Below are 20611 nucleotides of genomic sequence, written 5' to 3'. Positions count from 1 at the left end.
TGCAGAGAAACCCACCCAGACAAGCTCCAGAGCTTCAACTGAGCTGCAGCATCCCTAAAATTCTCCTTCAGACATTCGACATAAAGGCAATCCAACAAGGGAAGCGGGGAAGAAAGAACACAACAATTTCACCTCCCAGCCCCTCATGAGGTTCTGATGAAGAAGTTCAGCTGTAAGAAAGTGGTTGAAGGAATCAGAGTAGAATTTGGACATTCTACATTGCTGTGCAACCCATGCCAGGAGGGGGTTTTGCACTACAGAATTCATTCACAAAGAGGGAAAAAAGTGACATCATGCAAGATACAAACAAGAACTGGTTTTAGTGTCTCCCTGCCCCTGGCAGTTCTGATGAAGGACTTCACATTAATAACGAGGCTTATATTCCTGCATCTGTCATCCATGTGAGACACTGTGCTGCTCCCATTGCCCTGGCATGGAAAGATCCTTTACCTCCATCCCTAATGAATTTAAATTTTACCTCACAAGATCCTGGCAAAGAAAAAACCCTACAAGAAAAGGCCAATCAAACAAAGATTTGTTTGGCTTAGCTTAAGGCCTGAACGCTCTTCCTCTCCTGCACATCACACAACAATTTTGGTTTGGAGCCTGATTTTACCTGAGGTCGGCAATCCTGATCACTGTTGCCATCAGGGTCTTTCTTGCCTCTCTCATCGTAATAAACATAACCTGCCTGGCAGATGCAGGAGGCATCTGAGTGCTGGAAAGCCCTGTTCAGCCCATGGCAGGTACAGCTGGTGGCACCTGGGAGAAAAGCTGGGTTTGGGATGGGGAATACAGCCTGGAACATCCGTTCTGGCTGGAAAGGAGCAGCTCCCGTGCTCAGCACCCTTTATCAAACCCCACTGCTCATTTCAGTGACACTGCTGGTGCCTGTGCCCCTCTCCCAGGGCAGAGCTGAGCCACAGGACCAGCCAGCTGAGCCAGCTGGGGCCAGCCTGCCTCTGCTGCACCAACACAGCGTTAGAGCATCTCCTGCAGCACCCATTCAGCCAGAGATGCAGAAAAGCCCAGCTGCTCCTTGGCAGCAGGGTTTTGACAAGCCCTCCATTAATGTGTGGGTGGGGCAAGGACCCAGCCAGGCAAGGCTGCCAAGCCCCTCTCTCAACCCCACCTGATTTGAAATGCTGGGGCAGTGTGCACATACACTGGGGCAAGGAATAGGCACTCTTTACTTTCCCAGTTTCCAGCCTCACCCCACTTTATCGTGCCCTCAGTGCCAAATTTTGGCTCAAAAGCACACCTAGATTTAACACAATGCCCCCAAATCATGGCTGAAGTAATGCTGGTGAAACTCCACCACTTTCAAAGCCATGACAGAGCAAGAATTAGAGTAGAGCTGCTCAGCTCTTCCTTCCTTTAAGGAGATAAATCCCCTTGGATAACAGTGTCAGAGGGAAAAAAACCTTTGAAAATGGAATCCTCCTGGGTGGGACAGAGGAAGAGCAGCTGGGCATGGGCAGCATCCCCAGCACCAGGAGGATCCCAGGGCTTGTGGAACATCAGGAAACACCTCAACAGAGGGGAAATTCCACTTACACACAAAAACTCACCTGGCTGAGAGGAAGAAGAGCTGCCACAGGGGAAGCAGGCAGCCTGGGCAGGGAGGTGGTTGAAGGTGCCAGCAGGACAGGCCTGGCAGTCCCCTGGGTGCTTGCCAAAGTGGCTGCTCCTGTGGGTGCCCGGGGGACAGGGCAGCGGGGCCGGGGCCAGAGCAGGGCAGTAGTGGCCACGGGGACAAGGCTGCTGGTGGTAGCTGTCACTGCCTGGAGAAAGGGGTGACATTAGGGACCCCAGCAGTGCTGAGAGAGAGGCAGAGAGCACTTGCTTGTCCCAGTGACACATCTACACACGTCTGTCTATATATAGACACGGGGCTATATAAATGCACACGTGTACACATCAGCGTTTTCCAGTCTAATTCATATTTAAATTTAAATCTCAGTTTTTCTTTCTCCCAGCTCTTCCACCGGCTAAATCTAGTGGCAAACCCACGTGACAGCCCACACCAGGGTTTTATAACTGCAGAGGATTGAGAGCTTTGCCCACACAGAACTCCAAACTCTCTGCTTCCAATTTAAGCTGCTATTTCTTGCCCCACTCCCCCGTGGCAGCTGAATTTACCTGGTGGGCAGGTGAAGCCAGCTGGGCAGGGCTGGCAGGGTGCTGAGATCAGGGGGTCACTGCGGAAGGTCCCTGCAGCACAAACCCTGCAGGATTTCTCAGCTGAGCCCCTCAGGCCAGGCAGGCTGAGGGCCATGTGCCCTCCTTCACAGGGCACTGGGTAGGCACTGCCCAGGGGGCAGTAGTATGGGAACACACACCTGGGAGGACAAACAGGGCAGGGAAAGAGAAGAAAATCTCTGAAAATTATTTCTGGATTCAACGATCAGTGAAGACACAGGGTCAAAATTAAAAGTGGTTCTCATCTGATTCCAATCTAAGTAGAAACCATAAATCCCCCTGTTCAGTCTCAGCAGTCACCAAACCTGCGACTGCAGCCACAAAGATTCCTTTGCTTTTGCACAATGCACAAAGGCCACGGTTTAGGTTGGATCCCAAGCACAATTCCCAATATTCAGCGTTTTTAGGAACTGGAGGCTGGCTGTACCAACCCCCAGGTACTCACAGCTGCTCGGGGCTGTTGTAAGTCCAGGATCCCTCAGGACAGTGGTACCCAGCAGGACACAGGGGAGGCTCTCCTGTCAGGGCACTGCAGTAAAAGCCAGGCCTGCAGGGCTTGGGATTTATTGACCCTGGGAGAGAAAAAGTGTTTATGTGTTTATGTGACATTCCCAGAGCAGGAGAAACTGTGTTTGGGAGGCAGAGAGAAGGAGGCTTTTCCATAAACACTCTGCTTTTCCTACTGCTCCCAAGAGGACACAGAACTGTTGGGACCCAGTTTATTATTCAGCATGGAATGCTGGCACCTCAATGCCCTGCATGAAAATATCTCCTTCTCTAAGCTCAGACCACTTTGGCAACCTCAACCGAAAAAAAACAGGGAGGGCTGAGAGGGATCCTGTTCTGGGGGAATGGGACAAGAGTCACCACTAAAATCCCTGCTGATCCATCATCCAGGCTCAGAAATAAGGAAAACAAAGGTCTTGTCACCTGCTGGGCACTCATAGCCAGGTTTGCAAGGTATTCCCTGGGTGTTAGGGAGCCCTGTCTGAGCTGGGTCCGGGCAGTAGTATCCAGGCGAGCAGGGATCACACTCTTCCAAGGATTTTGCACCAGGCTGGATCCTGGAAGTGCCAGCTGGACAGAGGAAAGTGTCCCCTTTGCCAGGGCACCAGTATCCAGGGGGGCAGGGATAATCCTCAAACCTGGTCAGGCCTGTGGGGAAGAGAAGGGAGTGAGGAAAGGGAGGCTGGAGGGACAGGGGGAATTTTGGAGGAAGGCTCTTAGGTCGCTGTGAGCAGGAATTCTCTCTCCCTTTCTCTATCTCATCTTGGGGAATTTTGTCACCCAGAGGTGAGAAAGGGAGGGAATTTTGTCACCCAGAGGCGGGAAAGGGAGGGAATTTTGTCACCCAGAGGCGGGAAAGGGAGGGAATTTTGTCACCCAGAGGCGGGAAAGGGCCAGCTTTCCCCTGGGACTCGCCTGATAAGGGACAGTGATAGCCCGGAGGGCAGGGCTGGCACTCCGCCAAGCTCCGGGCTCCCGGGTGCCCACGGAACGTCTGTGGAGGGCACTCCTGAGGGGCCAGGACACTGCTGTGGTCACTGCCATTGCCCCCAAAGCAGTAGTGTCCCAAAGGGCAGGGATGGGCCTCCGAGTCCCCTAAAAAACAGAGAGAGGCTTCAAGGGGTGTCTCCAGTGCCACTGGAACACCTTTGCTCTGTGTCCTCCTGCACCCTCCACCTCCACCATCCCAGCCCCTCTCCTGCCAGTGGCACACAGGGATATTTGGAGACTGGCTGTGACCTCAGCTCTCCCACGTTTCCAATGTGGGTTGACAGTTCAATGCCTCTTTTCTCTGCAGAACTGCTCACTGCCAGGACTGCCCCACAATTCCACATCTGACATCCAAGCCATCCTCTGGGATGGGGGAAAATGGGGCTGGAATGGTGGAAAATGGGATGGGATTGGGAAAAACAGGAGAAAAAGGGGCTGAGATGGGGAAAATGTGTCAAAATGGGGGGAAATTTGGGAAAACAGGGCTGGAATGTGGGGAAATGGGGCTGGGATTGGCAAATCAGGGATAAAAAGGGGCTGGGAGGGGTGAAAAACTGGGAAAAATGGAGAAAAATGGCTCTGTAATGGGGGAAAATGGGGCTGGAATTGGGAAAACAGGGATACACAAAACTCTCCTGAAAAGCAGCTCCCCTCCCCTCAGTGTTTAGCCCCCAACCTGCTTTGCACCAGCGGCCCGGTGGGCAGGGCAGGCAATCCTCCCTCTTCCCAGCCCCTGGAAGAGCTCTGAGAGTGTTGGCAGGACACGGTGTAGGCACCTCAGACCCCTCCAGGCAGTAGAAACCTACGGAAAGGGGTGGGAAGGAGATAAAAGTCAAACATGCAAATCCTCCAGTGGCAAAAAGGACCGAGCCAGGGTCTGCTGCTGCTGTGGAATGAACTTTCACACAGCTGGTGGGAGGCCAAGCCAGGAGCCTTCAGACTCTTCTGGACTGGCAGCTCAGCACCATCAATTCCAGGCAGCCTTTTGAGCCTGGCACACTTTGGTTCAAAAGATGCAAAACCGAGGAAATCAGTGAGCAATGGTAATTTTAAAGAAGGGCTGGCAATATATTACGCAGTATACGATATAATCCACTTGGTTAGCAGCGAGTCAATATTCTGTACTGCAAGCATGACCGAGATCCTCACCTACCTGCAGGACACAGCCCTGCACACACCTGGCCCCAGCGGCACCCGGCCAGGAAGCGCCAGGAGAAGGGGAGGCCTTGGGGAGCAGCCCGAGAGCTCCCAGCCAGGCAGAAATATCCAGCAGCACATTTCCCCTCCAGCCTTCCATGCCTGGAGCAGAGAGGAAAACAACGATTTGTGTACTCTGAGCTGCTGCTGCTGCTGGTTTGGTGCAAAACCAGAGCAAGTACTGACACAGTGAATACTGCAAAGTTTGCAATAAAAATAATTTCTGATGTGAGAGAGAAAATAGACACATTTTTCCACTTATAAAAACACGTAGATGACTGAAGTGAGCCAGTTCAAATTCCATGAACGTGGAAAATTGCTGTAGATGAAGTTGTGGGTGACTTTCCACTGGGCTGGACTTTCTGCATTACTCCTGTGATTTCATAAATGCCACCTATACCTCTGTCAGGTGCTTCTTTGTGCCACAACAATGATGCCAGACTGGTTTTGCCTCCCTAAATCCACAGATCCAATGTCCCTGTACCCAACCGTGTGTCTAAACTTATATTTCTTCTCACTGAGTGAGAGAAATGCAGGAGAGAAGCTGGGAAGAACTTCAGCAGCACGAAACAAGGATGCCAAACTGCTCCAGAGAAAGGGAAATGATGCCAGGCTGAACTGAATCCTAACCTGCAGTAGTGGCCAGGCAGGCAAGGCAGGCATTCCCTCTCATTCCAGAGGCCCGTCACGTTTTCAGGAGTGAAGGTGCCTTCAGGACAGGTGAGAGGAACTCGTGTCCCTAAAAGGGAGGCCACAGAGACAACGATAAAGCTCAGTATGAGTGTTGGGGTCTGACAAGGCTCTCGAGCTGCAGCAGAGCATAACAAGTGACTCTCAGGTGGCCACTGTGCCACACCGGCTCATTGCCACCTCCTGGCCTGAGGGACACACACAGGGCTGCACATCTGTAGGCTCACAGCGAGGCACACGACACCTGAGCCCTTGGCAAGTGGCAGACTACCTGTGGGACAGTAGCAATGAGGTGGGCAGCGCCTGGCATCCCCTGCCACCAGCTCCTGGCAGTAGAATCCTCTCTGGCACGGGATGCAGGAGGCAGAGCCTGTGGCTGGCTGGTACTGCCCAGCAGGGCACGGCCTCGGGAGGGCTGTCCCTGACCTGCAGAAGTGACCCTGGCAAGGACAGAGGCGGGAGAGGATTTCAGTGCCAAACTTCGGGGCTGTGTAAATCGCAGAATCACCCAAACCTCTGTGGGGATGTAACCAGTGTTTCTGTCAGCTGTGGGCGACCCTTTGCCACTGCCCAGAGCTGAGAACTCCCTCTCCCAGCCCTGAGCAGTACCTTGGGGCACAGGAATGCCGTGGGGCTGGCAGAGCTGAAGTTTGCTGGGCAGTAAAACCCCTCAGAACAAGGTCCTGTCGGAGAACTCAGCCCAACGCTGGCACAGAAAGCCCCGGGGTAGCAGGGCACACAGCTGGCCTGGGAGCTGCCTCCTGAGGGGACACAAACACCAGGGGACACAGGAGATGGGGGAACACCCAGTGCACTCCCAGCATCAGCAGCACTTGTTTGAACTGGTAACATGTGGCCACCATCACTGGTAACATGTGGCCACTGACCTTAGGGGCAGCTGGTCACCACTGAAGTCACCACAGCACAAACCCATGGGTGAAATCGCACTCACCAGTGGCGTTGTTGAGGGTCCCAACTGGGCAGGCAACTGGGAAAGGAGTTCCCTCTGGACAGTAGTGCCCCAGAGGGCAGGGCCCGCTGAGAGGGAACCCAGCTGTCCCACGTGGGGTGGCATCGGTGGCTCCCCCTTCACAGAAGTACCCGGCCGAGCACAGACCTGAGCAACACAGAGGGAGGCAGCCACCGCCCACAGCACCTCCTCAAACCCTCACAAACAGCAGATAACTCTGGAGAGAGGCCAAAGCCCATCCTTGTCCTGGATTATCACTGCTGATAGCCTGGGCTGGTCACCTTTGCTTTGCCTTTCCTTCTTCTCATTAACCCTTGGCCTCCATCACTTTCTTTACTTGCTCTGACCTCACCTAGCGTTTGCTCACTTTATCTCCTCTCTAACTGCTTCCCTACATTTTGTTTCCTGTGGGAAGAGTTCTGCCTCTCTTCTTTCCAGGTATCCAACCCTGGAGTTTTGGCCCAGGCACAGTTAAATGGGAGGGGAAGGATTTAGGAGGACAGAAAGAGCAGTGATGAAAGTGTTAAAGGAAGAGAAAGCAGAGAAAAGGGAGAGAAGGAAAAGCAATGCAGTAACAGAAATAGCATCCAAAATAAATATTCAGTGAAAAGAAGGAAGCAGAGGAAAAGAAGAGGCTGGTAAGCCCAGACACAGGTGAAGGGTGTCCTGCAGTAGCCTTTACCCCGTTCGTGAAGATGTTTCCCATTTCCCCACATCCTCCAGCCCCAATCCCCAGCCCCTGTGCTGGGGCAGGGCTGTTCTTACCCAAACTCACCATCAGGCTCCCAGTTGGCCTCTCCCCTGCAGTATCTCCCCACGGGGCACTGCCTGCAGGCTGTGGGTGCCAGTGCCCCATCCAAGGGGTTCAGTGTCCCCTCGGGGCACGGCAGGGGGACGGCAGTGTGGCCTGGACAGTAGTACCCTGGGCACAGAGAGGAGACACTGCTCAGAGCCAGGGGGAAGGGGCAATGCTGGGCTCGCTCCGAGCAGCGCCAAATCCCCCATTCCCTGAGTGCAGAGAGGAATCCCCCACTCCTCCTCCCACCCGAGTTCGGGGTGTGCAGCACCCCTGTGCTCACCTCTGGGGCAGCTGAGGGGCTGCACGGTGCCAGCACTGCCACAGGACGTGCCAGCCGGGCAGGGCAGGCAGGCGCTGGCCCCGGGCACGGGGCTGAAGGTGCCAGGCTCACACGGCAGCTCCAGCCCCGAGCCCGCGGGGCAGTAGGAGCCACGGGGACATCTGTATCCATGGATCCCATCCGAAGGGCAGGGAGCAGAGTTTCCTTCCAGGCAAACATAGCTGGAGAGACAGAGAATCCAGGCCTGGAACAAGGAGCTCCCAGCCCTGCTCACAGGTGAGGATGGGGGAGGCACACGAGGAGCCGTCCCTGGAAAACGCAGCTTGGTTCAGCTGTGCTGGCAACTTCCCCCCACTTCATGCCCTGAAAATCCTGGGAAAAGGCTTTTTTACACCAGGCTGCCTGGAAACTGTTCTCATTCTGGAAGGAAGCGCCTTTGAAACTAAAATATTTTTGCTTCAAAACACAGGGCCCAGGTGTTCAGTCCCTGCTGCCTTTGCTGAGCCTCTTTTTATCCCCAGGGCTCTCTTCCCTCCAGCATTTCCCTCCCAGCCCCTCACAACGAGCAAAGATGAACAAATACAGAAACCATGATTGTTCTAAGAGCTGAGCAACAAGGAAATGAGAGCTGTGATCCCATCACAGACAAGGATTCAAGTGATGGAGTTTCTGGGGGAGAAAAAATTCCCACTCCTGAAGGCAAACGACTGAGTGTGAAAGGAACAGCACTGAATGAAACACCAGAAAAGCAGCTTTTTTTTCTGCCTGGAAGCAAGACCAATTCCAGCTGAGCGAAGGTGCTGAAAAGCAGAAAACTGCTCCCTGTTGAGGGACAAGAACTTCACAGATTTTGGAAGTCGAGGGTCATTTATAATTTATAATTTACATTTCGTCACCATCCAGCACGGAAAATCTTAATGATTACTGTTACAACCAGGTTGTAATAACTTTTAGGGTAAAAGGAAATTTTGGGAAGGCTTGAAGTTCATCTAAGACAGGTCAAATCCCGTGTATTCCCAAGAATAAGTCTTTTCAGTCCTCAATGTAACCCTCATTGTACTCCCAGCTTAGCCTCAAACTCTAAACAAATCTCATTGGGATTTTCTCTGCTCAAGTCAAGAGCCAGCTGCTCCCAGAAATCCTTCCCCATGAAATCTCATTACACTGCACTGAAATCACTTCTGAGACTCTCTTACACTTACAAAATAAATCAAATTTCTGTAGCCTCTTGCCCTGAGGCTCCTGGCACGGACAGACACTGCTCAGGGCACTTTACACAGGCTGGGAATGGTGCCTTGTCCCTGGTTCTTGCACCACCTTGTGGGAGGACTTAGAAGGGGAAAAAAAGGTTAAATTCTCAGTAAATGTGATTATGGGGCTAAATAAGGGATCTGCAACAGCAATTTATTTATAATAATAATTTTTTTTTTCACTGAAAACAGAGGAAAAAAAGATGTATAAGAATGTCAGGCAAACGTGAAGGGAACAGGAATGTCTCTGAAACATCCACATCCCAACCAAAGGGCTGAGAACAAGGCCAGGATCTGGAAATTCAGATGTCCCTTGATTATAACTGCCAGCAAGGCTGCGTTTTGTCACTGACCAGTGACAGTGACACTCACCCTGGGTCACACAGAGACGTCTGGGCCAGCTCAGCCAGCCCTGGGCCACTGCAAACCCTCCCAGCTGGGCAGGGTTGGCACTGCTCCTCTGCCCCCAGGCCCACGGCGCTGGACAAGGATCCAGGGGGACACGGCCTGGGGTGCCCAGTGCCACGGGGGCAGAAGTGGCCCACGGGGCAGATGTCATTGCCAGGCAGGGCAGGGCTGGAGGATTCCACCTGGATGAGGAAAATACAGGGGAAAAGTGTTGTCAGGAGGAGATTTGGCACAGTGTGCACAGAGAGAGGTGCTGGGCAGGGCACACAGGGGCTGAGTCCTACAAATCTGCTGCCTCTGAAACTAAACAAAGACCACTGGCATAAAAAGGGTGCAGGCCTCTGAAAGGTGCTTATCCTGTCCCTGATGGCATCTTTTAGAGGAGATGTTACACCCCCCGCTCCAGTGCAATGTAGAAATGAAGGTTTGGCTGGAATTTATCCATGGGCAGCCAGCTATTCCAACAGACATCAGGAACAGCAGGTCCCTGCAGCTGAGGGAGAAGAAATGCTTGGAAAGCATCCCACCAGAAGCAAGGAGATTGTGACAGGCCAGTCCTGGTCCCCAGATCACTGTGCTGCTGCTGCTGCCTGGCACTCACCCTATGCTTGAAGGGGGCTGGGCTGATGGCTCCCTTGGCACAGTGATAACCTGGGTAACAAAATCCAGAGGGCTGGGATAGACCTGGAGCTGAGCAATACATCCCTGAAACAAACAGAGATCCATGTCAGGGGGGAGAGCTGCACAGAACAGCAGTGGAGGGGTCAATAATGTGAAAGGAGAACTCTTCTGCACCTTTGCCCCCCACCCTGTGCCCAGTCCCTTCTCACCTGCTGGGCAGGGCTCGCAGTCAGACTCGCTGGTGGCACCAGTCCTGGGGCCAAAGGTGCCCTTGGGACATGGGTGCTCCGTGCTGAAGTTGGTCCCTGGCAGACAGAAGTGCCCAGCAGGGCACAGCTCAGGAGTTTGTGCTCCAGGACCTGGGATACAAGGGAAGAACCTTGCTCAGGAGGGATTGTGCCAGGTGATGGCATCGTCTATCAACAGAACCAGCCTCCCTCCCTGATTAGTCCAGCCAGACACAGGGCACAGGGAAAGCAGATCCCAGAGGGCAAGAGGATCCCCGTGGATAGCAGTGGGGTCTGGCAGGTGATGAGCAGCAGAAGCCTGCAGATCATGATCCTTCAGAAGGGATTTTGCCCAGATCAGAGACAATGGAAACCCAAAATAATGGTCTCCTCCATCATACACCTCTACCAAGCATCAGGAAGTACCAATTCTCTGAAGTTCAGCCTGAGACAGAGAACACCTCATCACACAGGTGAGTCAGTCCTGAGTTAAATGCCTGGGAAAAACCAAGGTTCCCCATGAAAAAGCTCAGCTGGGATTCTGAGGCTCTCAGTAGTGGTTTCAGCTCTGCTAAAACTCATGTTAGCTCAGCCAAGTAATTCCTTCCCTGTTGCTTCAGCTGCTCACCTGAGAAAGGAAAAGCCTGGAAGGTGATGGATGAATTTGTTACTGTCAGAGTGACCACAAAGATCTCAGGGCTGGGGGGAGCAGACAAACATCTTGTGCAGGCAGATGGTGAGAAGCTCTGAGGAGGGGCAGCTCTGGCTCATGGCCAGACCAAGAGCTCCCTGCCAGGAATATTTGTTTCCCTGCGAGGCCAGAGCCATGTCAGACATACACAAAAGGTGCAGAGGAGTTTTAACAGCAAACAAGGAGTTCTGGGTGACCTGAGGCTGCTCCCGAGAACCCAGCAGCAGTTTTGGAATTGAAATGATTCTTAGTGCTAGAAACCATCACCGACTAAAAATGATGTGGGGCACTCAGTTTGTTCTTGCTGTACCCAAGGCTGTCAGAAGTGAAGCTGTACTGGGTGATTTTCTTCCCTCACTCTGTAACCCCAGCACATCCTCACCGCTGCAGGAGTGCCCAGCGGGGCACAGCTCACAGTCTGCTGCCTGCCCTTTCCCACTGACAGGGCTGAAGCTTCCTGGGCTGCAGGGGATTGGGAATTCAGAGCCTTCAGGGCAGTAGGAGCCAGCGGGGCAGAGCCTGTGGTCTGGCTGTGTGGAGCCAGGGTCACAGAAATACCCAGCCTGACACGGTCCTGCAAGAGAAAAGCTTCAGCGTTAGGTTTGGAACCAGAAAATGTAAAAAATATCCAAATTCGGAGAGAAGAAGGATGTTGGATGCATGCGGTACACACCAGATACAGCAGCCAGGCCTTCTCCTTGGCAGAACTTCCCTGCAGGACAGGGCAGGCAGGAATTACGGGAACCCATCCCGGACTGGGGCAGGAAGGTGCTGCTGGGACAGGGCTGTGGCTCAGGGCTCCCTGGAGGGCAGAAATGCCCTGCTGGGCATAGACCCCCTGTCCCATCACTGACAGGGTTGGGCACACGGGCCTGGGAAGTGCAGAAATGCCCAGGCCAGCACGGACCACTTGGGGCTGAGAGTCCTAAAGGCAACGGGCACCAAGTCAGATGAGCCAGAGGCATCCCCTAAATCACAGCTCTGGGACTAGACCATCCAGACAAGCCTGGCCACCACGATGACCCCAGAGCCTCCCGGCCAGGCAAGAGCTCTGTTAGTTAAAAGCTCGATCTGTACTCTCAATATTTACCCACACAACTGATGAGCAGAGAGATAAAAGCCCAAATGGTTTCCTAAATCACCCTTTTAGAGGAGGGACGATAATTACAGGGCTTTCCACTAAGAGACAAACCCAAATGAGTCCTAGGCCCCAGGCTGCCTGACTGCTGGTTTCATAACCTTTGTAGAACAAAACCACATTGATCTGCCTTTAATTTAACTTTCAAAAGATGGTTTGCAAAAAACCTTTCAAAGCTACTCAAGGGCTCCCAGAAATGGCTGCAAACGCTGCATAAAATTTAGATGAACTGCACAGAACCCTTCATTCGCTCCCAGACCCAAAGCAGATGAGGATTTTGTTTAATCCACACACAATTCCCACCTGCCCTGGCACAGAACGTGCCCCCAGCACAAGGCCTGCAGTCCCTGGGGTTTGCCAGGCCAGGCTGGTGGCTGTAGGTGCCCTCTGGACACGGATACTGGTTGGCAGCCCTTGTTCCTGGCGGGCAGTAATGTCCTGCTGGGCATTCCAGGGCTTTGGCCACACCGTGGATGTTCTCTTGGACATCACCTGGGTGCTCTTGTGGGGCACAGAACCTGCCAAAAGATCCCAGTGCTTGTGCTCTCCCCCTGTTCTGGCAGGGGTAAAAAACTTTGTGCACAGCAGTGACTACACCATGAAAGGGAAGGAGATTCCTTGGAAAAACCAACAGAGAGCTCAGGTGTGACCTGGCAAGATCACCCTGCTCACCCCAGCAGGCAGAACATCCATCCACATCCACATCCCATCCACGTCCATCCACAGGCTGGATTCCCTGTGGTACAAGAACTTTGGTGGCACAGAAAATCACACAATGAAGGGAAAGGTGATGTGAAAAAAGAAACAGGAAAACCAGACTTGTACATCAAAGTGTGTCTTGTGCATCACACACAGAGCAGCCTGAGGCAGAGGGAAACACCTGATAATTCCTAAGAAAGCAACGAGAGGAAGGAGCAAATCCATGTCACTCACATTCCTGCTGGGCATGTTTCACACTGGCCCTTCCCAGCCTGCTCCTGGTATTCTCCAGGGGGACAGGGCACGGGCTCCGGGCTGCCAGGGGGGCAGTAGTGACCCACAGGACACAAATAATCTGAGAGCAAAAAAAGAAATGCCTCTCTAACATCACTGCTGTGGTGAAAATATTTGTATTTTTTCAGCTTTCTTTTGCTTGATAAGATCCCCTATTTTTGCTACTTCCTACTATTACCCAATAATTTACCCTGTGTTACTTGGAATAATTTTTGGAAAACGTTTTTAACCCCAACAGTCATTTCTAAACTGTAACCAAAGCCAGATTTTAAACTGATCTTGCTGCTGAAACTCCTGTAGGTAAAGAATGATCCCAAAGAATTCCTACCTGAGTGCTGGTCTGACGCAGAGCCTGCAGGGCAAAACCATCCTTCCTTACACAAGCCCTCCGGGGAGCTCTGGCCATGCTGGGGGCAGAACCAGCCCGGGGAGCAGGGCTGGCAGTCCTGTGCTGAGTGGCCACCAGGATGAGGCAAGAAGGAGCCTGGCAATAAAACCCCACCAAAATCCCATTATTGCATCCTCACATCCCCCGCTGGAAGTGGTTGTGGGGGAATTACCAGGATCCCAAAGCAGCAGCTTGCATGGGAACTTTCTGGCTGCACTTGTCCCAGAAGATGCAGAAGGATGCTGGTTTAGGAAGGAATTCTCCAAATCCCAGCAGTCCCTGGGATGAGAGCTTCCTATCAGAGGGTCCTGACTGCTGGCTGAGGTGAATTCCTGTTTATTTCTGGACTGAGCAGTGCAATCCCTTGCTAATACAACTATAGATTTAATCCAGGAAAGAAACAAACGTTCCACAGCCTCTCGTTTAATTTAACCCTTTGCCTCATTAGTGATGCTGTTAATGATATTCTCTCCCTCAGCAGGGGGGTGCAGAGGCTCTCACATGTCCTGGCTGTGTGAGCTGTCCTTCAGGAGGGCTCAGCAGGAGCTTCCCTCCCCACCAGCAGCTCTGGGGGCAGTTCAGCAGCTCCTGTCTGATTTAGGGCTCACGTCCCAGTGCAGCAGCACTGGATTAGTGGCTGAATTTCCATGCTGAGAGCAGCTTTTCCTTGGGGAATAGAGGAGAACTTCAGCACAGCCTGACAAGGGCTGCAGAGCAAGGGCACAGCCTCAGCTGGGCTCTGGGAAGGGAAATGCCAGCAGGGACCAGCTGCCACCAAACCTACCTGGGGGACACGGAGATGGGGAATAACTCCCTGCAGGACAGAAGTGGCCTTGGGGACAGAGGTTTCCCCCTGCTCCATCCCTGGGGTTTGGGATTGTGGAGCCTCCCGTGCAGTAGAACCCAGCCTCGCAGGGACCCGATGGAGCTGCCAGCTTCGGGCTGGCACAGAACCAACCTGGAGCACGGGGCAGAAGCAGGAGCAGCTTTTGGAGACAGCAGGAGCAGTCCCAGCACGAGGCTGGGGTTGCCTGTGGATCTTGGCACAAGGGGAAAGAGGACACAGGTACAAAAACCCAGCCCAACAAATTTGTGCAGGAAAAAAGATTCAGCTCCTACCTGGAGGGCAAGGAAGAGGAAGGGATGACCCAGCAGGACAGAAAGTTCCTGCTTGGCACAACCCAACAGATCCTGGAGCTGGAGCTGCCTTTCCTGTGAGTGGGAAAGATACAGCGTGAGTTGAAACATGAGAATTGCAATAGCCCAGGAAGAAAAGAGCTAGAGCACTGAATTAAGGGGGAAAAAGGGAAAGAAATCCATCCTGAACCTGTCTGGTGACCCTAATATTCCCCTAATATCCTTTAGGTGACCCCAATATCCCCCTCAACAACCCCCACCATCACACTTTACTGTTCTCCTCCCTACCAGAGTAATTTCCAGGAAACACTGGCTTGCTTGATGTGGATCCAGGTGGACAAAACCACCCAGGCACGCAGAGTCCATCTGGCCTGGCCAAGCCTGGCCTGGAACAGACCCTTCCAGGAGGACACAGCTGGCACTTGGAAGCATCCCAGAGATTCAGGGCTTCGCTGTAGGTTCCGGCGGGACAAGGATGCTGCGTGGCAAATTCTGTGTTCCTGGGGCAGTAGTGACCTAAAAAGAAAAGGTGGTTTCGTAATGGTTAGGACAGGCTGGGAACAGCCTGGGAAGGATTCCCAGCCTGCACATGAGGCATTCCCTTCATCTCTCTGTGGGAAGGACTGATCCCAAGCCATGATGATGGGTCTATCCTGCAATTTATCACTGCTCTGACAGATACATCATATCAGTAGTATGAGATGAGCTGAGGGACAGCAAGATGCCCCTGGGTGGGGCACAGACCCACCTTGAGGACAATCTGTGTAGTTGGTGGAGGCAGAGGTGCAGTAAAAGCCCTCTGGGCACTCCAGGCACCGTGTCCCGCTCCAGGACGGGCTGTAGGTCCCTGCAGGGCACGGCTGGGCTCTGCTGCTGCCCACCTCGCAGTAATGGCCAGGGGGGCACGGACCTCCACTGCCTGTTGGCTTGGAAGGAAAGCACCACAGTTACAGCCTAAAAACTCCTCGTGTGCAACAACATCTGAGTCAGATTCTGAAGGTGAAGAGAAGCAGACATTGACCGTGAAATGCTGCTCTCACCCCTCAGTCCTGAAGGCTGCACAAAGCCAGTGCTGAGTCTTATCATCATCTCTAAAATTCCTGCTGAATTTTGCCTCAGAGGAGGGCTGGCAGATGCAGCATTCTAATCAAACTCATGAACTGTTAACCTCTGGAATTTTAATCTGATGTGGCATTCCATGCTGCTTTGCAGCATCAACATGCAAAGACGGAGCTATTGCTTAGATTTTAAATGTAAAGCTCAAGGAAAGACAGATGTATTTTGTTATCTCTGTTCCCCTTTCACTACCAATCAACCAGATGCACCTGACAAAGAGGGTAATGTTGAAAGGGAGAGTTTAATCCAGGGCAGGAGAACTCAGGTGACCTTGTGGCCCTCAGTTCCACAGATATTTTATATATTTTACACCATTTCCACCACAGCACATCTTACCCTGGGAGGTTTGGGAGATAGGCTCCCTCCACTGCAGTAGAACCCAGCCTCACACAATCCAGTGGGAGACACAAGTCCAGTGCCATTGCAGAAATATCCTGAAATTAAATTAAGAGGCACCACGGAAGGACAGTAACCATGTTGGTCACTCCAGACAGACAACAGCAAATTTGGAATGAGGAAATGTTCATCCTGTTTGATTCACCTACAGCTGCTCTGCTGAGAAGAGCCACAGAGAACAGGCAGCACTTGTGTCACCTCTGAATGCGAGAGCACCCAGAGAAAGGGTGGGAAGGGAACCTCTCTGTCTAAACTTCACTGTGAGCATCCTCTGAGGTGGAAAAGTGGCAGATTTGGTCTCTATCCTCTGCCTAACACCTCTCCCCAAAAAAGCTCTGCCTAACACCTCTCTCCAGGACAGCAGTTGTGCAGGATTGCCTGCTCCAGAGCCACAGGAGCCCTAGAAACAGCTGAAAGCTCATTAATCAGGATTTTTCAGTGCTTTACCTGCATCACACAGGAGGCAGTCCTGGATCCCAGTGTTCCCAGCTGAGCTGCTGTACTGGCCAGGAGGGCAGGGCAGTGGGGAGGCAGAGCCCAGAGGGCAGTAGGCTCCCTGGGGGCACCTGTTCCCCACCAGGCCATCGCTGGGGGTTGGACTGGGAGCTCCTCCAGTGCAGTAGAACCCGGCCAGGCAGGGTCCTGTCACCTGGGACTGCCCAGGGAGTGCACAGAAGTGCCCTGAGAGAGCAAACAAGGCCATCAGCACTGGCAGAAAACCCTGGAAAGACATTTCAGGGAGCAAAACACCCTCTGAACCTCAAGGGCACTCAGTACCCACTGTCATCACACTGAGAGAGGCTCCTCTGCCTCACCTGGCTCACAGGGGCTGCAGTGGGACCTCAGGCTGCTGCCAGCTTGGGGGTTGTAAGTCCCTTTAGGACATGGGAACTGAGCTGCAGAGGCAGTGCCTGCAGGGCAGTAGTGGCCAGGGGGACATTCATTCTCCAGAAAGGAAGAGGAATTCTTGGGGCAGAAGAACCTGGGCCAAAGAGAGAATAAAAAAAAATTGAGGATTTTGGCTCCTGTGCTGGATTGACCAGAAAAGAGACCTAATTCACTGCACTCTGAGCTGATTGCCCAAATGCCAAATTGATGGCATAATTGCAAAAGCCACAGAGACATAATTTTCTTAACTTGAATCCCAACACATCCAGGCTGTGATTCATCAACTTGTAAAAGTTAATCAAGTTCAAATGCAGGCAGTAATTGGAGATAAATCCCCCAAGGAAAAGGCAGGCTCAGCATCAGGTGATTTTCAAGATCCTCTTCCCCTTCAGCAGGCCGGTGCCAGCCTGTTGCCAAGGAAACCAGCTTTTACTCCAGACATGGAACAAGTTTATGGTGCCAATGGTTTCTGTGCTCTGAACAGCCTAAATTCCCTTCCAGTGGGGCTGTATGTGGGGTTGGGGCTTTTCCTGGTCCCATAATCACTGGGTGGTGGTGTGAAACAGCTCAGCAGCTGCTCTGCTGCCTGACAGCACTTCCTCAAGTGCTTTCCAGTGGTAAAATAACTCATTTTCCCCACACACACTGCTCCACGATGCCTGGATAAGCAATTATTTCCAGCAGTCTCTAAGCTCACTGTGTCTCACCCTTCAGGACACAGCAGGCAGCTGGTTTGGCTCTGTGAAGGGTTATAGGATCCTGCTGGGCAAGCAATTGGAAGAGCTGTGCCCTGGGGACAGAAGTACCCTGGAAGAGAAGGAGCAGATCGGAATCAGCAGAGTTTGGAGAGTCAAAGACAAACCAGGCATTTGTGTGTGACTTTAACTCACCCTGGGGACACGGCGCTGCCTCCTCACCAGACACACAGTACTGACCCTCTGGGCAAGCCTGGCACTGCTCCCCATGGGAATGGGGCACGTGGGAGCCAGGGGGACATGGGACTGGGCTCCTGGAGGCCCGGGGACAGAAGTGACCGACTGGACACGGAGCTCCTGAGAGGCCATCGGTGGGAGTCGGGGTCTGGGCGCCGCTGGCACAGTAGAACCTGCAGCCAGGACACACCTCTGGGTTTCAAACAGCTAAAAACCCCTTGGAGACCATCCCTGCTCCAGCAGGGCACGGAAATGGCATCGTTCTGCTACTCACCCAGGGCTGCACTGCCCCGAGGGTGCCCTCTGCCCAGAGCCATTGCAGAAGTGTCCCCCAGGACAGGGCTGGCATTCCTGCACGTTCCTCCTGCCCTCCCGGCCTGACCACGTGCCAGGAGGGCACTGCAGTGGCACTGGGGCACCTGGCGAGATCGGTGACAGCAGGGTGAGGAAATGGCTCCCAGCATTGCTAGGAATGAAGGAAAATGCTGCTCCAAAGCTCCCCTACCTTCAGGACAGTAGTGACCAGCAGGGCACGGCAGCCCTGACTCTCCATCCCGGGGGTTTCTCACCCGGGCACCGCTTTTACACCAAAAGCCCTCAGCACAATCTCCTAGAAAAACAGAATAATGAGGAAAGAAAAACCACACAAATACAGATTTCAGACACAGCCGTTTGCCATCTAGGAGTCCCTGATGGAATGGTCAGCACAGGAGCTGCTGTACCTGCCAGGAGGGCAGGGCCGGTGGCAGATGCCACGGTGGCAGAGACAGAGGAGCCCTTCACAGCCTGAGCACTGCCTCCACATTCCAATAAATATCCCACATTCCAATAAATATCCCACATTCCAATGAGGATTCCAGCACACATTTCCCTTCAGAATCATAATCAGCACATCCTTAAGCAGAGACTGAAACATTAAGAATTCTATCAAAGTGCTCTGCTGAATTAGGGCCTTTCAGGATAAGGACCAACAAAAAATCATCAGACGTGGAAAAAAACCCAATCCTGAGAAAAAAATAGAGAGATGTCATTGCTGGGTATTTTGCCCTCTGTTTCTCTGCTAAACCTAATCACGTGCACATCAATTACAAGGAAGGATTAGTTCTTTGGGAACCAGGCTAAAAACCCAAACTAAGTCTAAATAAAATGCCAGACAGGTTTGACACCGGAAAACTCCACACTGGATTTTTTTAAAGAGGTATCACACATAGAATTCTGGCTCCTGCAGTCCTCTCACTCCTTGCTTAGAAAAATGAATCTTTTTCTTTCTCAAGCAGTTTTTGACAAGTAAAATGGGACATTTCACCTCAGCTGAGGTGAGAACCCTGGGGCCCAGCTCCAAGCCCTGCACTGATTATCAGCCACTGATGATCCCAGCAGGATGCTCAGAGGAGCAGCAATGCACCTGTTGGGGCAGCAAGGCCAGGGAGTTCACAGTATTTTCCTGCTGGGCATCTTTGACATTCCTGGACAGATTTCAGTTTTTGCCTCGGCCCGAAGGTCCCTGCAGGGCAGCTGTGCTGAGAGCTCCTGCTGGTCCCTGCTGGGCAGTAAAAGCCTTGTGGGCAGGGGTAGAGGGTGACATCAGTGACTGGTCCTTGCTGGCTGTCACAGTAAAAACCTGCAGGGACAGAGGGAAGAGCTGAATTAGACACAGAGAAGCTGCTCATTAGGGAAGAACAGCTTCTCCAGGAACACAAAGCATCTCACTGGCCCCTCACAAAATAAACCTGCTGCTGGCATTAAATAACTATTGATCTGACCCTCTGCTGCTGCACAAACACACTGCACTCTTAGCAGGAAATTTAACACCCAGCAGTCCCCAAAAAACAGGAGAAAACCTACAGGTGACACAGGAAAACACTTCATGACCCAACATTGATCTCTCTGTTCCCTTCAGTCACTGAAACCCTTCAAATGAAGTTTTCCCACTGAACATCAGAGTTTTTCCATGTCAGTGTTCAAATTGCTCCGAAAACACAGATGTTGCTAATTCTGCTTTCACATCTGAGCTGCTTTGGCCTCTAATGGCCTTTTCAGAGAGAGACAGAAAATGTTCTCCTCCAGTGCAGAGAAGAAAACCAGTGGGCAGCAGATCTTTGGTCATAGAAGGCTCAAAAGGCAACAACAAGCTGTCATCTCTTGTCTGAGGGAAGCACAGAACAACATTTGGATCCTGTGAAACACAGCTCCTGTTTTCTGCACGTGCAGCACCTCTGGCTCCTGTCAGATCTCCCAGCAGGGAAATGGCTTTTCCACTCTTGAAAAATGGCTTTTCCACCCACAGAAAGACATTTATTTTGAATTTGTCACTCACAGTCCTTTGAGCACATCCCCAGAGACCGTGACAGCCTGAAGGGCACTTTATTCCCCTCTTACCTTCCCAGCACTCCCCAGTTGGGGCACTGAGGCCAGGTTCCTCACAGTAGAAGCCAGAGGGGCAAGGCTGGCATTCAGAAAGTGCTCTCCTCCCTGGCAGGCTGGAGAAGGTGCCTGCTGGGCAGGGCTGGGGCGCTGCTGATGCTGCAGCTGCGAGAGGAGAAGCAAGACAGAAACGAAAAATGAAAGAATGAGTGAGAGGGCTGCACTCAGGGCTTGGATGAACACAAAACAGCAGCAGGGAAGCCTTATTTTCCACTCATAGATCCACCAGTGCTGCATGGGAGGGGACAGACATTGTTGGCTTCATTTTACCCACAGGTGAAGCCAATTAAAGTTCAGCTATTGAGACAAAGATGTCACCTCCCACTTTTAAAGGAAAGGGGAAGAATCAGGGGGAGAATCTGGGACT

The 20611-nt window shown here is 52.5% G+C and overlaps 1 protein-coding gene across 19 annotated transcripts in view; it reads right to left on the bottom strand.

The window, feature by feature from the left end:
* The window catches only part of LOC125338327 (SCO-spondin-like), a 70489-nt gene that overhangs the window by 7485 nt on the left and 42393 nt on the right, over positions 1-20611 (bottom strand). For 16 of the 19 annotated variants that reach the window (XR_007208244.1, XR_007208243.1, XM_048328947.1 and 13 more), the window contains 35 exons: positions 20200-20349; positions 19226-19441; positions 18326-18430; positions 18095-18239; positions 17779-17993; positions 17596-17695; positions 16816-16982; positions 16448-16681; positions 15941-16038; positions 15237-15414; positions 14777-15004; positions 14471-14563; positions 14136-14309; positions 13292-13447; positions 12904-13024; positions 12274-12488; positions 11506-11757; positions 11215-11406; positions 10124-10273; positions 9895-9998; positions 9258-9475; positions 7636-7856; positions 7332-7478; positions 6539-6703; positions 6196-6347; positions 5858-6026; positions 5527-5635; positions 4853-4998; positions 4376-4501; positions 3625-3804; positions 3133-3357; positions 2648-2774; positions 2143-2342; positions 1572-1784; positions 617-762 (listed from right to left, as the gene is read on the bottom strand). Coding sequence is in view for 17 of the 19 variants with exons in the window: in XM_048328947.1 (XP_048184904.1) it covers positions 617-762; positions 1572-1784; positions 2143-2342; positions 2648-2774; positions 3133-3357; positions 3625-3804; positions 4376-4501; positions 4853-4998; positions 5527-5635; positions 5858-6026; positions 6196-6347; positions 6539-6703; positions 7332-7478; positions 7636-7856; positions 9258-9475; positions 9895-9998; positions 10124-10273; positions 11215-11406; positions 11506-11757; positions 12274-12488; positions 12904-13024; positions 13292-13447; positions 14136-14309; positions 14471-14563; positions 14777-15004; positions 15237-15414; positions 15941-16038; positions 16448-16681; positions 16816-16982; positions 17596-17695; positions 17779-17993; positions 18095-18239; positions 18326-18430; positions 19226-19441; positions 20200-20349 (5837 nt within the window). In the remaining 2 variants the exon portion in view is untranslated. The remainder of the gene's footprint in view (positions 1-616; positions 763-1571; positions 1785-2142; positions 2343-2647; positions 2775-3132; positions 3358-3624; positions 3805-4375; positions 4502-4852; positions 4999-5526; positions 5636-5857; positions 6027-6195; positions 6348-6538; positions 6704-7331; positions 7479-7635; positions 7857-9257; positions 9476-9894; positions 9999-10123; positions 10274-11214; positions 11407-11505; positions 11758-12273; positions 12489-12903; positions 13025-13291; positions 13448-14135; positions 14310-14470; positions 14564-14776; positions 15005-15236; positions 15415-15940; positions 16039-16447; positions 16682-16815; positions 16983-17595; positions 17696-17778; positions 17994-18094; positions 18240-18325; positions 18431-19225; positions 19442-20199; positions 20350-20611) is intronic. The other 3 variants (XM_048328954.1, XM_048328953.1, XM_048328965.1) reach the window with 3 other exon arrangements.

The sequence above is a fragment of the Corvus hawaiiensis genome, chromosome 25 (genome assembly GCF_020740725.1).
Source record: "Corvus hawaiiensis isolate bCorHaw1 chromosome 25, bCorHaw1.pri.cur, whole genome shotgun sequence".
Taxonomy (NCBI): domain Eukaryota; kingdom Metazoa; phylum Chordata; class Aves; order Passeriformes; family Corvidae; genus Corvus; species Corvus hawaiiensis.
The sequence above is the reverse complement of the archived record's forward strand: the minus strand, read 5'-3'. Positions and strand labels throughout refer to the sequence as shown.